At 39.7% G+C, this 18473-nt stretch overlaps 1 protein-coding gene across 4 annotated transcripts in view; it reads right to left on the bottom strand.

Moving 5' to 3' along the window:
• Positions 1 to 18473, bottom strand: part of LOC117409409 (PDZ and LIM domain protein 5-like) — a 196221-nt gene that overhangs the window by 86299 nt on the left and 91449 nt on the right. For all 4 annotated transcript variants that reach the window (XM_034905766.2, XM_034015408.3, XM_034015405.3 and 1 more), the window contains exon 4: positions 581 to 617. In XM_034905766.2, coding sequence (XP_034761657.2) covers positions 581 to 617 — 37 coding nt within the window. The remainder of the gene's footprint in view (positions 1 to 580; positions 618 to 18473) is intronic.

Raw genomic sequence — 18473 nt, forward strand, 5'->3', positions numbered from 1 at the left:
CACAAATGCTTCTTTGCAGGCTGGGGTATATATACAGGAAATGATAATCAGTTCTTAGATTTTACAAATGCCACATATTTTAGTTCACACAATGTATTGCAAGGATGTCCCCATATGAGAATTGGCAGTACATTAAATGTGATAAAGCTGAAATGACTGAAGATCAGAAAGATCAATTTCTTTACATGCCTGTTACTGTGTTGCACATGCAGGATATTTAGATAGTATGGAACACAAATGACAATTAAAACATCACACCTATAAAAAGTTACTGAACGTGTTAATTTCAGTATCAAAATATTAGGCTTCTATGTGTATCGTTGAGTTCATTATTATTCAATATTCATTATTATTTTTCTATGTGTATCGTTGAGTTCATTATTATTCAATATTCATTATTATTTTGACATCACCCTTGCCATTTTATGATGTTTACAATAATGTTGAGGAGTTTGGAGCTCTGTTGCTTCAATATTACATTTGAAGCACATTGACACACGCTGCATAAAAACCATAAAAGGAAGCCATAACAAGAGGTTTAAGACCTGTCTTGTCTTATGTATATGCATTATGTACATACCTTTGGAACTGAAGCATGCTTTGTAGCACCAGAAGATCTGGAAGAAGAAGAAGAAAACAAACAATGTCAATACCAGCATTTTCCTATATAACACAGGCCACATAGTTAAATTTGTATTCATTAATAAACTGTGGTATCTAAAAGTGAAATAAGAGGACTATATACAAAACTATTTGTAGAATTTGTGGCCAATCAAAATATACCTGAGCTGACATGTAACATCATTATTCCAGCAAACAACAACAAAACAACTTAAAATGTTCGAAAAAGATACATTTAAAAAGGTAGACAGCTAAAAAGTCTACTTTAATATATATATATTTTTTTTACCTATCCTTTAACCACCCAGCTGCTTATCCCGCGATTTCCACATGGAGCGCAAGCAAGTCCAAATGTGTCACTCCTGTGAGAATAGCGTGCAGGGGGTTATATGTGGATCTTTTTTACGTGCTTCACTAAGGGCCTCATTCACTAAATGACCAGAATTACTGCATGGCAGGGGGAAAACACTGTGCAAAAATGAACCAGCGGTAGCTCTATTCACTAAGCTAATTATATGCACAAATAAAGCAAGCTAAATGATTTGTTTGCAAGTTGTCACAACGCGTGGAATTATGCATGAGGTTTACACACACTATAATACAGTGTGTGTGTGTGTGTGTGTGTGTCATATATAAATATATATATATATACACACATATATATGTGTGTGTGTAAGGGCGCGCTGAGGTAAGTACGATTCTGAGCTTGTCACAATGGCAGTGACCAAGGAGGACAGAGTGAGGAATCTAAAGTTTACAGACCAGGAGCTAAACGTATTAGCAGAAGTGGAGGGGAATTGTGAAAGGCTTTTTGGTGCTGAATCAGCGAGAACATTAACTTCAATGAAACATTAAGGACAAAATAAATGTGCTCCGTAGGAGGGTGGGGGTCTTGTCCTGAGAGACAGTCAAAGCAGAGAAAGTAATTGTTAATGGAACATTTATGCTTAACTCTGCAAATCAAATAAATATTTGTTTGTTCAACTTGATCTCCCTCTGATTTATTTTGTAATATAAATCAAAAGTCAGCAAAGCACTCGTTCAGTCTATTAAAAGTTCACTATTTACATTTCAAAAGGTGTCTGGCGGAACGTCACTTTTTTAACATTAGATGTCGTTTGATTGCTTGTATTTATGACTGCACCTCAACTCACACTCTGTGTACATTCATTTATTGAACATTTACATTTTTTTTTGTATATTTTAAAGTTATGTTAAGCATAGCCTACTTAAATATCACAAGTACATGGCGACTATATAAACATATTAACATAGCCGAAAGTGTTGCATATACACCTGCCTTGTAATCCTCATATATCCTGGACTGTCTGAGGATGTACAAGTACATTGTAACATTGGAACTCGAGTCGCCATTGAAACAATCTTTAAAAATTAAACAAACTTTTGCTGGAATCAAGAGTCGTTTAAAATGGTCTGAATTGGCTGTAAAAAAAATTAACAAGCAGACAAAATAGTTTTTTTTAAAAACAACCTTGAATGACGTATTCAGCAACATTTTCAAGTTTTGTAAACAATGACCGTGTAATTCCCATAGACTATTTTGCTGCCTTTAATCCCAAAATATTAAACACGGGAGAAACGTTGCAAACATGAAATGACAAAACTGAATCTTTTGTGTTTTTCTTTATAAAAACAGAAATTATTTTTATGAATACCACAGATACCATCAAATTATTAGTAAATTATATAACATCATATATGCCACTGGAGCCTTTCAACCTAAAAAAAAAAATAAAAAAATAAAAATAAAATAAAATAATAATAATAATAATAATAATAATAATAAAAAAGCTAGCGTTTCTCTTCATGTGCTGCATACACTTTAGGGAGATACTCTCGTCTGAGTGTGTCACTATTAGGCACGGCTCCACAATTCGGGATTTTTTTCATTACAAAACTGTAATATTTCATTGACTAGCTGATGTATTGGTATGTTCACTGCACAAAGGCTTCCACTAATTCAAACGTGTTGACATTACGTGTTTCTCCACTTTCTGTGCACTTTTTTAAACAATCCTGTGATTGTGACCTGCTTGAGCCTCAACTTCAAGTTTGATTTTCTTGTTTTTGTGTACTGTGCTGTCAAGATGCTTGTCATAATACCTTTTCGAGGCTCTGAACGTGATCTTCTGTTGAAATGAATTTAGCTTTTTTTGATTTGTCAGCTGTCTCCATTTTTAATGTTAATCATACACTGGAAGTCACAAGCCAATATATCAAACAATATCTAAACAACCTGTAATGGGGTGGGATCTATGCTGGCTATCTGGCGTATGCATGATCCTGTAGGGGAGGGGTCGGTAGCCCTGTAGGATCCGTCTGTCAATCATGGCGATGACACAGAGAGGTTGGGTGTGGGTGTGTTCTCTCCCTCTCTCCGAGTGGTCGGGAGGTGAGCCTTGTGGGGGTGCCTGACCTATAAAAACTGTGCTTTTCCTCAGCCCCACCCATCTAGGAAGAATAACAGTGACAGCCCTGATCATGAGGGACTGGAGAAACCAAGAAGGGACAGCCAAATCGGAGAAGGAAAAAATAAAAGAATAACTGTATTTACGTATCTGAATTGGGATGGTATTTAGCGGGGAAACTCTGGGCAACCCCATAGAGTATAGCAGGGGAACAGCAAAGTGCAGGCTGAAGACCTGAGCCGTGCGGGTAGCAATGGTGGGGGAACACTGCAAGAGCAGCACCTTTTATTTGTAGTTTTGTTATTGTGTTTTACTTTCCTTTTTACTTTCGCCCTTTTGTTTGTAATATTATTTTGAGCACCTACGTGAGCACCACGAGTGAACGGCCATCCTTTTACCATTGTTGGTATTGTGTTGTGCTCTGGAGACAGCACTACAGTGCCACCTTGTGATGTAAATAAATCTGTGCGCCAAGCGGCATCTTCACCACACAACCATTTTAAACTTCCCGCCTCTGACCCGCATGTTACGTCATTGTACAGTATGAGGAATTCACCAATCACGAAGCCAGTATTTGGTTGACCCCATTGCCGTAGTAACCAAATGCGTGGCACTGAGCCGGACCGTGTACAGCTACTGTAGCGCTACTTCTACTTGATAAAAGTATGAAATCAACAGGGGAGGTGAAGAGCACAGTAATGTAAAATACTGTAAGGAAAATAAAATGCATATTTTTTACGGTAGGCAGTCAAATACATGATTTCTGTGAAATTTGTGAATTTTCCGGGACCCTACATATAAGGTTAGTATGATTTGTGCTCAATCTGTATCTAGTTATTACCTCTTCCTCACACAGCCCTAGTACTGTCTGCCTGGTCCAAAATACTATCTCCCTGACTCTTCTTCTCGCTCTCCTGTGCAGCTCTTCTGCTGATTCTGTGAAACCACCTGGTTTCAATAAGCGGTACTTTTAACACACGCTGAGGAACCTAGTAAAGTTAGCGCCCTTAAGCGAATATGGTTTGCATATCAAATACCTCCCTCGCGGTATTTTGTGACATACTGTGCATACATTTATACACATTAACATTATTCATTGTATTTAAATGACTCGAATGCGGTACTTATTCCACATGCTTTTTTCCCCCATGCGCTGGGTTGCCTGCCACTGGTTAGTGAATACAGCAGGTGTACAAAGCACGCAGTAAAGGGGGCTTACTGCATGCAAAACACATTACCGCTGTTTAGTGAATGAGGCCCTAAATCGCATAAGCAGAATAAATGGTACTACAGTCTGCAGTTTTGTTTTTCGTTGGCAGCAGTTCCTAGAAATGTGCTTGACAGACCGGCCTATCCATAGAGCAGTAAAAAATGAATGGCCACATTTGCGGAGTACAAAATGGATGCTTACTACAGCGAATGAGATGAGAGTATTTATTTCTTTGTTGATGTTAGAAGGAGTTGTAAGGAACCGATTTATTCTGCTGATAAAGTACACTTCACAGATAATAATGCATATAACAGCGATACATACCCGCACCCGAAACTGGGAAAGATAGAAAGCAGGTTTACCACATCAATGATATGGTGCGTTGTGTGGTAAACTTACTTTCTAATCACCCTGTATATAATAACATGATTGAAAATTTGCGACGCAAGTTTTCTGATGTATATGTACTAGATAAAGACGTTAGCATTGATGAGTTAAAGTGCTTCTGCTTTGCAATCTATAACACAAAAAATGATTTCTAAAAAGTGATGTGACTGAACAATTACTTTTTGTTGCACTGTTATTATAATAGTAAAAAAAGTATATTTATATATATATATATATATATATATATATATATATATATATATATATATATATATATGTGTATATATATATGTGTGTATATAATACACATATACATATATACACACATACACATATATACACACACATACACATACATACATACATACATACAAAAATAAAATGGAAAAAAGAAGATACAACTTTAGAAGTCATCTCGTCTGTGTAGTTTTTATACTTGCTGTCTGTCCCATCTCTGTTCCGCTCTGAATGGCTGGGGGTCGCTGTCAGTCAAATCAGTGGTTCCTTAATAGGCTAGTGCAGTTTCACCATCAGTCATTTCATCCTGTCCTGACAGATTTCATTGGCTGAAGCAGCGCTAGAATGCTCTCATTCGTTTAAATGACTGTCAATCATCAGACCGACTGTGCACTTTCGTTTGCCAGCTACAGTGCCTGTCATTCAAAGTGCCTACTTTGAAATTAGCAGGTTAAGGTGTAGGTAAGCGTTTGCTATTCTAGGTATATACGGTGACAGTTACTAGTTTGATTTGAAAATGGGGCGCATGAGGAAAACACTTAATGAGTATTGTGCACAATACCCTGATCGACGGCAGAAGTCTCAACGGCAGGATGAAGCCTCCAGTGAGTCCAGCTGTGCTTAAGGAGAGGGGCGGAGCTCGGAATAAGTGTTAGTTCTGTTCAACTCTCTAATGTTTTGTTCTGTCTATGCATATTGTTTTTACTTGTAAATGTAAGCTATAAAAGTCAGTGTAATACACTTTATATGCTGCGTTTTCTACAGTTTATTTGAGACTTTTTTTTAAAAAATGTGTGTAGGATCTATATCTACAAGGTATAGCTTCGCTGTGACCAAACGCAATTTCAAATTAGAATGTTGGTAACCATGGTTTTGTTGCATGTAGAATATGATACAGGGGTTTCTCTAAATGAGATGTTTCTCAATGGCATAAAAAGTCTTTTTTTAAAGCATAAAGGTCGATTTCACCTATGCTCTGCTTGAATTGAAAAAAATTGAAGGAAAAAAAAAAAAAAAAAAAAAAAAAAAAAAAAAAATCGGTAAATTCTTTAAAAAATAAACGTCGATATTAATCGTCGATTTGGCAAAAAAATAAAAATCTAATAGTAGCAAACCTAACTATAATTATGTAGTACACATAAAAATGTCATAAATGTATTGACTTTTTTCCAAATATTATTATTTTATAATACCAATTTCAGGGGTAAAAATACCAATTACAATAACTTCAAAATCTGGTACCTGGAGTGCACATTCATTTTTGCATCTGTACCAGTACATATTGATTTACACACAACACCATTTTTGAAAAAGTCAGTTGTATTGAAACAGGGATGATGCTTGTCAACTTGAGTTAAATCAACTAAACCGTGTTCAACTGGAGAGGTTTTAAGTTTAAGAAAGAAACATAGGTCTGGCAGCCATCTTGTTTTACAAAAGAACACCATTTTGCCATATTTTTGCCTTGTCCCCAGGTTGATGCTTACAAAGTTAAGAGTCAGTTGGTTCAAACTTTTGCAAACAGAAGCAGTTTGATGTTTGGGGCGCGTTTTGGCAAATTTGGTGGCAGCCATTTTGATAGTAAAATTAGTAGCGCAGCAACTTCTACTTCGCAAACTTGAAGCAGGTTTGGTTGCTGATGACGTATGCATACCTGCCAAGTTTCATGTTGATTGGTTACACCGCGTGTGAACAGGAGCAGTTTAAAGTTTTGGAAGGAAAAACGACAATAAAAAAATAAATCTTTACAATAACAATAGGCTTCCCAAGCCAGCTTGGAAGCCTAAATAATACTACAACACAATACAATACAATACAAATGTCACTTATATTGCTTTCTTCATGCAAGCATTCCAGGGCGTTTTACAAAAGAAATATTAAAAAGCCTGTATCTAATATTACTGAAAAAAAGTGCAATGAATCACTGCAGACAGCTACAGTACGCAGAATGGTAACCCTAGGACTGTATTTGTATGTATACAACAGTGTTACTGTACCATATAAAGAAAAAGGTGTTTTTTTTGTTTTTTTAATGATACAGCAGTACAATACTGAAAGCTTTTGGCTATTCTAGTATATGTTATATATTTGATCTGGATCAAAAGTTTAAAAGTAATAAGGTTTAAAAATAACTGTTGTGTAAACTGTTATGGCAATTTGTTCCCCATATTAAAAATCTTCTGAACAAGTCTGGATAATCTAGACAAATTAATCTTTGCTATACTTATAAGTTAATTAAGATATGCTCATTTGATAACCAGACATACCAACGTCCTTTAAAATGGAGCTGAAAACTGTCCTCTGCATTCCAAAATATTCTCAACTACAATACCTTATTAGGAAAAAATATAACATTTCAGCGAATCCAACCAATATACAAATAAACAAAGCTTAAAACAGGCCAACAAATATTTGACATTCTATGGTCAATTCCAGTCGTCTTTTTATGATTGCTCCCATATGAAGTTGTTGCAAATAACAAAGCAACAACATTAAAGTAACAATATCTGGATTTGGCCATATTTCCAACAGGAAGTTTTGGCTGAAAAACTCAAATTTGTTGATGCGTTTCTAAGAACTGTCTAGACCAGGAAAACTGTCTAATAGCAGCAGGAAACAAATGGTGCAGCAGTTCACAAAGATAATGCAAGCTAAGCTGTAACACAGCATGTCATGAAAAGACACACATCAGTGCATATACTGCATGTTGTGTTTATACACTCCAGTGTACACCGTCTATTTCTATCAACACTATGCAATGAAGGAATGCATTTTTCTACTTAATTATTACACTCAGAATAAATATAAGGATAAATATGAACATTCCATTCTTGATGACATAAAAACTGCAAGTAGCCAATCGATAACGTAAATTTATTATAGACTGCATAGAAGCTTACGGTCAGTACCATAACACATCACAAAATAAGGGGGAAGTACGGTGGGATATAGGTGTGCGGAGTTCAGCATCCTATGAAGAAACCATATTACAGGGGTGCGTTTAACTAAGCAAATGTTTTTGAACTTTTTTCTGTCGGTGGTCTGGAGAGGTTGTGTGCACAGTAGAACAAAAATGACTACCGGCTACGAGGAGATTAGTTTGACTCTGGGTGATGGACATCGAGATACTGCAGTTGTAATACAACCAACCACAAAAGGCAAAGCTAGTATCTTGGTCCTGTCCGCATGTCAAGCACCATGTTACAGATAGGCCTGCATGTGATATCTGTAAAACAGAAATAAAACAATGAGAACAAATTCTCTGTCTCAAAAAACAGTAATTTAAACAATTACAAATATATAAAAATATATGTAACCGTCTTGTATTGGGAAAAGCAACAAAAACGAGACAAATAATAAGCTCCAGCCAGAGCTATGCAGCTTGGGGGGAGAGCACAAAGTCAACCGACTTATGATGCTGGGTCCCTGGGAAGGAGTGACTTGAGACGCTGGCTTCACACGGGGCTCAAGGCCACAGCGGGACGTAACCAGCAACAGGCTGTAGTGCACACAAATATGCAAAAATAGAAAAACTAAATTTCAGCGATTTGCTTAATATCATATAAATGATCTCGGCCATCTCCTCCTGGATGCACTTGCATTATCTCAAACTCAACCTCTCCAAGTCAGACCTCCTTTTCTTCTCCACTCTTCCTCCCCCACCGCTAATCTCTCATCTCTATTCCTCTTGAATCCACAACCCTCTCTCTCTCCTCATCCACCAAGAATACAATGTCACCCTCGACCCCTCCCTCTCTTACTCTGAGCACATCTCTACCCTGGCATGCTCCTGTCGCTTCTTCCTTAGCAACATATGCAGAATTCGCCCCTTCCTCACCAACTACTCTGCACAGCTCCTAGTTCAGGCCTTGGTACTGTCCCACCTTGACTACTGCAACTCCCTCCTGGCCGGCCTCCCTGCTTCAGCCATCCGTCCACTCCAGCCCATCCAAAACTCTGCTGCTCGTCTTGTCTTTTCCCTTCCTCATTTCTCCCACGCTACACTGCTGCTCTGCTCTCTGCACTGGCTTCCTATTGTTACTCGCATCAAATTCAAAACTCTTGCACTCGCCTAACGCTGTCTTGACCTTTCTGCTCCCTCAGACTATCATTTCACCTACACCCTCTCTCGCCCCCTCCGCTCCTCCTCCACCACCGGAAGATTAGCTGTACCACCCCTCCGCTCCCCAGCTTCCAGAGCCCGCTCCTTGTCCACCCTTGCCTCTCAGTGGTAGAACGACCTACCCATGGATATCAGGACTGCTCAGTCCCTGACCACCTTTCTGCACCTCCAAGACACACCTGTTCAGACAGCATCTGTAAACCTCACAACTTTCGACCATTCTGGACTATATGGCACCCAATTGTACCAGTACTGCATCAGCTTGCACTTGCACTGAACTGCTCCATACTTTGCCGCATTCTACTACTGCTCTTAACTATAACTACTTCCTGTATCTTGTATTTGTTACTCTTACAGGTATCCGTATTCACATTTTTTGTAATTGCTGTTATTTGAAATCATCGTACTTACTACATGCTCATACTGGATTTTACTTGTACAAGCAAATCGTTTTAATATAAGTTAACTGCTCTTAGTTGAACCCGCTTACATGTAATTATTTGCTATATTATCTACTTTTTGCTCTTATTTGAATTTGATCTTTTGCTACTGATTTTACTGTACTTCACACTGCTCTTATATGTAATCTCTCTCTCTCGCTCTCCTGGTAATCTACTGTAATAAACAAAATAATAATGTAATATAATCTACTGTATTAATAAAACAAATTGCATGTTTGCTTGTTTGTTTTAAATATTTTTTTTTTGAGAATTATAGTTAATTAAATATAATTAAATGATATTTTAATATTACATGACCTACACCATAGCTAGAGCTTCCTTGTTCTGCATTTAACCACCAATGTAATTAGAAGAACAAAAAGAGAATCCCCCAGCTATAAATGTATTTTAACTATAATGTAGATCACATACAAATGTCCAGAAATAAGCATACAACTGTATAATTGATCAACTCAGTAGAATTGTAATATTTTAATAATAAACATAACAATTTAGCACAAATGTTATGACAACATTGAAAATTAACTGCCTCCCTAGCCTCCCCTGAGAAACCTCCTCTGGTCCCTGTATAACTTAAAAAACAAACAAAAAAAACAAAAACAAAGCCTTAACGTTCTGTTAATAAAAAAAGTTTAAAATGACCTCTTGATTTTTCATTCTGTCTTCTATGGGAATCAAATGTCTGGCAACTTAATGTTTTTCAAAAGATGCTTGTTTAAATATGGGGTGTATTTGTATTTTATAATTCACTGGATCACCATGTTTGTCTCCATCAACATCAGGTCACAAAGAAAATGCGACAGGCTGTAGTTACTGCGAAAAGTATTTATTATGTCTTACTATGTTTTCTGCACAGAATATGGCTTTCCAATTTCATAATCAGGGGTTCACATAACTAGTACGCAGGTACTCATGCGGACCAATAAAAAAAATGCGGACTTAGTTATTGTTGTATAAGACGCAAGCGCTCAGGGCCCGATGACTGTGGTGGGCACTCAGGGCCCGAGTGAAAGATAAATTTGACTGGAGGTCTCGTCCATGGGTGCCCAACGGCTACCTGTGCGATGCCGGCTGGAAATACATGAACAATTACATGCATCCCAGTGCCACAGATAAGTGGCTGTAGCCACTTCCCCCCAAAAAAGACGAGGCCACCAAACCATGAATGAATAATAATAAATAATTAACATGCTCCACAGTGGCGCCCTGCCACCTATCCCCCAAATATTGAATTTAATTAAAATCAGCAGCTGAGACACGGCCCGTCCCCCAGAGCATGACTGTGCTGGGGGAGAGAGCCCAGCCTGTCCAACCCAACCACTCACCCTGCAGAACTAAATACGAACTGCTCAGCACCCAGGTGAGGAAAAACCCCCTACTCACATATTTTTTTATTTTTTAGGGGGAAACCTCAGGGAATCCATGGTTGAGGGCAGCCCTTCCTCCAGGCTCTAAGCAGTTAACTCCCGTTTCGGCTTCCCAGCACTTGACTAAGCAGCCAAAACAAAAAGAAGCAACATGAAAGAATAACAAACAGAGCTTTTATACGCTTGCTGATGACGTATTGGTTAGGGGTGGATTCTCCTATGCAGAAAAGCAACCAAGTTTACAAATCTTCTTAACCTAGAACACCACCTCTTTAATTGTATTCAATTCCTAGGCTCGAAGGATCCAAAGAGATTTGGATTCATGAGGCAGTAAAAGGCCATACTTATCAGCTGGAGACACATGCTGTCTTTCTGCATGCCAAAATAGCTAAAATGTCACTGCAGATAACACCACACTTGAAACCAGACAGCTGCACTCTAAGAACAAGAGATAAAGGAGGCCAAATGTGCATTGCTTCCTTGCATTCAGTTCTGCTCACAGCTGAAAATAGTTACACCAATGCCTGCAAATACAGTGCCATTGAATGCCAATAATTTCCACTATGCAGTTGTGCTATAAATCCCTTTATCAAACAACATTTCAAAGAAAAAATGTTTAGCTCTCAGCAAGAACTGGAAAAAGGATTTAAGAAAGGGCAGTGATGTCATGATGCAAACATGGACAGGGTGTACTGTATGTAGTGTCTGGAGATCAAGTGGGATAAACCCAATGACAACAAGGAATCACACCAATGACACAGAACAATTATTCCCAGTGACACCTCTAATAGGGTGTGTCAGGGCAGAAAAGCCCTGCATGTAAATAGGGAGCAGCCCTGCTGATAAATGTGTTGTATTGTTGTGTATTGTTTGGTGTTTATTGGGGAACAGGAGAATGTATTGGTATGATTTAAAATGTATTGTTTATGTTTACTTAAAACGGGTGATGTGATTGGTGTTGTATTTAAATGTATTTTGTTTTTATTTAAAATACAATGTTTTTGTTTGTTATTGTTTGGCAGCGTGGATGGGGTTAAAGCCGCATACCACTAAACTTGTGCAAAATGTGTCTGTCTCTGAATTGATTGTTAACTCAGAGATGGTCACATGTATATAAACATGTCTGTTTGTGTGTTTGTGGTGTGGGTGTTCAGGAAGGAGGAACGAGAGCAGAAAAGAAAGATTCAAGTTAGAGAGGAAACAAAAGAGAAAGTAAAAACAAAGTGTAAACAATTGCTACACGTGCAGAAAGCATGGTGCTTGTTTGGTGGAGGTAGTTTTGTGTTCCAGGAAGAGGAACAACTGCTGGCCCTGAGGAGAACGAAGGGGAGGAGCGGCCGTCTCCGGAAGCAGCCTGTACCAGCTCCAATGGATAAAACAGAGAGATAAGAGGGCTGGCTGAGGGACTCCAGCACCCCCTGTGGCTGCGAACGGAGGGGAGACATCTGCTGGGGGACAGCCACCTGGATATCCTCCTGGATAAAGTCCAGCTGAAGCCCGAGATCCAGTGAAAAGGGATCAGCCGAGGATATCCAAGGCTGATGGAAGCAGTGGAGAGGATGACCCAGGTCGTGGACTGGATTTAAGAAGAGTGAGACAGGGACCAACTCCCATCCGCAGCGCCTGAGAGGGAGGTGAGCAAGAGGACATGGCCGAGAGAACCCAGGGAACCCCAGTGGATACAGGCAGAGAACTACACCACTGAGTGGGAGAACGAGGAGCGGTGCACATATTGTCTGTGCTATGGGCATGAGGACAGCTGCCCGGAGGCTGACTGGGACAAAGACACAGACCTGTAGTGGGAGGAGCCCAAGTGTCCAACGCCCAAGTGGGAGGAGCATGATCGTCCATCACCCAAGTAGGAGGAGCCCGACCGTCCAATGCCCAGAAGGGGGGAGCCCGAGTGCCCAGAATGGGGGAGCCCGAGCATCCACAGCACAGGAGGGGGGAGACGGAGCATTCACAGCCCAGGAGGGGGGAGGCTGAGCGTCCACAGCCCGAGAAGGGGGAGGCCACGTGTCCAGAGCCTGAGAAGGGGAAGCCCACGTGTCCAGAGCCCAAGAAAGGGAAGCCCAAGTCTCCAGTGACTGAGGAGAGCCGCAAGAGTCTCCAGCGACTGAGGGAGAGCCGCACCAGTCTCCAGCGACAAAGGAAGACTACCTGCTGCTCCCGCCTCCACCGCAAGAGGGAGACTGCCTGCTACTCCCACCACCGCCAGAGGAAGATTACCCACTGCTTCTGCTTCCACCACCAGAGTTGGAGGTACCTCCCGAGGGTCCGCTGCTGCTGTCGCTTCACAAGGGTCCGCACCTGCCGTCGTCTCCAAAGGGACAACTCCTGCCTTGTCCTGCAACGCCTAGGGCTGCAATGCATGAACTGCCTAGGGCTGCCAAGCCTGCATCGCCTAGGACTGCCAAGCTTACACCACCTAAAGCTGCAAAGCCTGTATCGCCATCGCCCGGGGATGCCTGCACTCCACCGCCCGGGGATGCCTGCACGCCACCGCCCGGGGATGCCTGCACGCCACCGCCCGGGGATGCCTGCACACCATCGTACATGGATTTGTGGTGTCCACCAGCAGTAGTAGTGCTGATTGAAATTTTGGCGTCGGAGCACAAGAAATGGGAGCTGCCAGCTACAGAGAAGGGGGGAGGTGAGGAGACCACCTCCATCCATAGCAGTTTCACTGCCGGAGTGTACTGTGCTGAGAACACACAGTTGTTGTAGCAATGATGCTAAATACAGAATATTTGAAGGCTGTTTTTACACTGTGCAAGTTCTACTGAATGTCAAAATGCCAGAGAATAAAAAATGTGTTGCATATTAAGCAAGCAATGCTATTTATAGTCAGAATCGTTTGAGCGTAACTAGGTCAATGTGTACTTTGGTGGCAACCCTGAGAACCAAAGTCGGCCTGATGGTATGGCAGATTATGGGGTTAGAGATTATGTAGACCACAGACAGGAAGGAACCCAAAGGAGTAAGGGAAACAAAAAGTAAATTGCCCTACTACAAGGGTGCACAACTATATTTTGTGAGGGGCCAGATACAGGGAAAGCCAACTCGCCAAGGGGCGAAATTGATGTGGTGAAGAATATTCCAAAGACATTTAAAATTATTCATACAGATTCCATACCACAGGCATTTGTTTTAAACCCTGGTAGCTAAACACAATAATAAGGTTTTTAGTACTTAGCTTCTGTGATTGGTAAAGATTTCAGTGTGAGATGTTGCAGCATTTCTGGGACACCAGTTTTTGGATGTTGGGCTCCAGTGAAGTGGTGGCAACTCTAAGCACAGCATGCAGGTTATCATCAGTTAGTCTTGTTCTCAGGTGTGACTTATTCAGGTTCATAATGGAGAACACCTGCTCACAGATGCAAGCACTGCCAAACAAGGAGACCAACTTTTAAGCTTCTCTGCAGAGATTGGGAAACTGATCATGATCCAAAGATCGGTAGAATTCCAGCACTAGCACTTCCCTATGCTTGTTCTTCAGCACACTGGAACACTGCAGCTCAATGACTTCCAGCTGGCATTTGTCAGGGACACAGCATCAACGGAGAAAGGGTCTGAAATGAGTTTAAATGAGGCTCGCTCACTCTTGAACTGCTCAAATCTGCTGCCAAACACTTCCTGCAGTTTTTTTTGTACACTTGCATGGTGATTCCATTTGTATGTTGTGTCCTGTGGAAAGGCTTCTTGACATGTTTCAAAGTGTGTCAGCTGCCCTTTCTCAAGCTGTTTTGTGAACAGCTTTAAATTAATTTCAGAAGCACAAACAGCCTCAAACACATCAGAAATAAGATTCTTACTGCCTTGTAACTTCAGGTTTAAGTCATTAAGATGACCTCTAACTTCTGTGCGATAAACAACTTCCCCGTAAATGGCATTTATATTTTCCAAAAATGATTGAAATTTAAATTTAAAGAGCGTGCACAAATGAAGTTAACTGTCGACACAACGTCGTCCATGACCTCGTTGAATTTCAAATATTTCACACAGAAGGCCTCCTGGTATATTATGCAATGCTACTGCTTCAGAAGCTCAGCTCTTTCACTGAGGTGCTTCTTTAAACATCCAACAAATCCTGTACTCGCACCTTTCATAGCCGCTGCACCAGTTTATCCCAGGGCAAACGTAATTCTTCTATTGCAATTTTAAATGCATTAAAAATATCAGAGCCAGTGGTTCTGCCATGCAGAGAAGCAAGGGATTCCTGGCGGTTTTCAAATGTTCTCGTTTCTCCATGAATGAAAACTAAAAGTTGGGCCGTGTCACTATCATCAGTGTTTTCATCAAGAGCAGCTGAGAAGTACACAAAATCCTTACATTCGCTTTTTAGATGATCATAGCTATATTCAAACATGTCTATACGTTGCTGCATACTCGTTCTGGAAAGGCAAACATTCTTAAAAGGTATCTTTTTTTCTTTGCAAACAGCATCACACATTTCCATCAGACATTCTTTTACAAAACCTCCATCTGTGAAGGGGCGTCCTGATTTTGCAATGAGCAATCATAGTAGATTCAGATTCCTTGTGTTTATGTTCAAAAACACCTTGCTGGCCTAATAACTGCTTTCTGAGATTTTCAATTTGTTTTGCTCTCAATTCTCCCAGCAAGTCTTTGTGTTTTGAATGTTTTGACTCAGTGATGGCGCAAATTGAATTCTTTCAGGACGGCAATACATTCAAGGCAGACAAGACAAGTGTAGACACCCAGCCTTGATTCAACAGAAAAGTATTTTTCTGTCAACTCTGGGTTAAACTGCTCTCTTTTTCCCCAGTATCTGGCTTTGAAAGACATATTTTTTAATTCACTCACTGAGTATATATTGTCCAAAACAAATCCTTGCTTCTTTCAGATTAGCTCTCTTTTTTTTACTTTTGCTTTGTCTGGAAAATCGCAGCCACTAAAACACCTCACATTTAATTCCTGCTATGATGCACGCAAAGCAATCAATGCGAACGAGGCGTACATTTTGGTATATAGAATCAATGTATATTTCTGAACACTAGAGGGCATTGTATCTCGTGTTTTGTATTATGAGAGAGAGAACACTCTGTGTTGAGTAGTTGCACAATAAGTGTAATATACGTTTGCAGGCGAGCTGGTTTTGATACATAATTTTAAAATGTGCACCCCTGCCCTACTAGAACTGTGACTATTACAGCAAGACATAAAACACTGGACTCAATGGTATAGCTTTTATACTGCATTATCATTTTGGGTACCATGTTTGTCAAGGTGACTTCAAAGATACAGATTAATTGATTTTTTTTTTTTTATAATTGCATTTTCAAACACCAGCATTGTTCTTATGTTAAAACATCAATCTTTGCTGGGATGGACTCACAATATGGAACAGATTTCCACACAGCTGGTCATCAAAGAATTGGGTTGTTGCCTACTGACAAAGAATCACACACTGGTTTTAATGTTTCAGTAGAAATAATTAGAAACAAACAGCATTTAAACTACACTTTTAGGTGAAATGCACCATATTTTAAAAATAATACACATTCTTTCAAAATTGATTACCCTACTTAACTAACCTATCTGCTGAGATTTCCCTTTGAATCATGAAATAAGCCTCTACATATATATGGCTTTCTTTTGAGGTAAATTAAGACAGATTGAGGCATAAATAAGTCTTTGTGGATCAAATATAATAATAAATAATAATCATTTTTATTTTGATTACGTGGTTATTTATAAGAACTTAAATAATGAACATTTTAGTTCCACTTTTGATGTATCATTTTCCCCACAGCATCTCCAACCCTTCTAACACTGATAAACAAGACGATCAAATCCAAATGGCTTTCAAAATGTTTTGGGTTACAGTTACATTATGCCTGCCTAGGTATAAAGGGCACAATTGCCATTACCACAAGCAGTATTACATTATAGGAGACACCTGTGTGTTTGCACAGTACAACTAGATTGCCAATGTTTCCAAACCATGCTTGAAAAATGTAAACAATCATCAGCGCCTAATCCATAGGGCAGAGGGGGCACGTGCTGCCCTCCCCAGACTTTGAATACTTAATTTTGCTCAGTGTATACACACTATCATTCTATGTTTTGTTATTGACTTTAAAAATGGTTTAAAATGTAATAAAGGCATTCAGAAGATGCCAGAAGGGGTTTAAGTTCAACACTAACCCAAAATGTTACTGTTATTAAGCAGTAGTAATAATCAGAAGCAGTGGTATTTCAAATTAACAGAAGCCTCATTATTTACTTGAGTGAAGTAGGCTAGTAGGTGAATTTTGTCATTGTTCTTTACTGAAATTACTGTTCATTTTTCATATTGAAGCTTATTTAATCAAACCAAGTAGCAATGCTTTTCAAGTCGCAGTCCTTCTTTCACAGCCAGTGTCCTCTTACTTTAAAAGGCATGTACCTGAAATTATAAGGTAATATTTTTGTTGATATTACTCTTCCTGTCACTCTGCTCAATATCAGACCTTGTTAAAGATATAAAATATTGTACACCATCTGAAGCAAGTGCCCCAATATTTAAAAGTACAAAATATAAAATGACTTGGTGGGAGTAGCAGCAGTTACATTGTTGTTTTAAGTTATTTTATTATTTTATTATGGGCAAACTTTGCCCTCTAACTCAATGGACCATATTTAGAAGCAAGCACAAAGGCAAAGACATAATTTCCAGAGGAATAAGACCCTTTTAATGGTATAAAACAAGAAACAACTCTTGACTGGTCCTTCCTGCAACTAAGTTTATACTGTTAAATGTATAATGTTGACATTCTATATTAAAACATGTCTTTGCATTTGCTTCAGAATGAAGTTTATTTATTCAAATAAAAAAAATAAGTTCAGCATAAAAAATAAATCAAACCCTTTCAAATTTTTCTTCTACGGCTCCAGAGTCCAGTCGTCAGCCCACTCAAATTTTACTGCAGCCTGCAACATAGTTTTGTCTCAACGCCAGCGAAGGAAAAAAATATTCCAAAGGATTAATCCCAAGAACAAAAGTTGCTATCAAAACTGAGCTGGCTCTTCACATGATTCATGCAAGGCCCAACCGTTGCAGGTTGCCAAACGACATGTTCCGTGCTGCCTGTGCTGGAGACTGGGCGCAAATGAGAAAAGTCGTCCAGATAATTGAGCATTCTGATGCCTTTGAGTCTCAAAGGAGCCTGGACAGCTCCCATGCACTTTGAGAAGGCAAGACACGGAGCTCGTACGCGGTTCCCTTGAAAGAGCAATCTGCAAGTACTTCCTGTGTGCTGGTTTTATGGGGATGTGGAAATAAGTGTCTTTGAGGTCCACCATGGTGAACCAGTCACTTGGCCTGATTGACTGCATCATCAATATTTTGAACCTCCTTCGACAGGTACAGGTTAAGGATCACTAGGGCACTAGAAGTACCTGGAATAGAACCCTTCCTCTAATTCATCTATCATGTGAATAGCCCATTTTTTGTGCAGAGCTGCTACCTCCTGAGACAACACTGCAGCATCCTGTGAGTCCGTGACTGATTGTTACATTCATGCATTGAAAGGGAGGGGGACCGCGCTTGAACTGCAGTGAATAGCTGGTCTGAATGGTAGTAAGCACCCAGATATCCATGGCGCACTGATGCCAATACTCCAGATGGCTCCC

The sequence above is a fragment of the Acipenser ruthenus genome, chromosome 2 (assembly GCF_902713425.1).
Source record: "Acipenser ruthenus chromosome 2, fAciRut3.2 maternal haplotype, whole genome shotgun sequence".
Lineage (NCBI taxonomy): Eukaryota > Metazoa > Chordata > Actinopteri > Acipenseriformes > Acipenseridae > Acipenser > Acipenser ruthenus.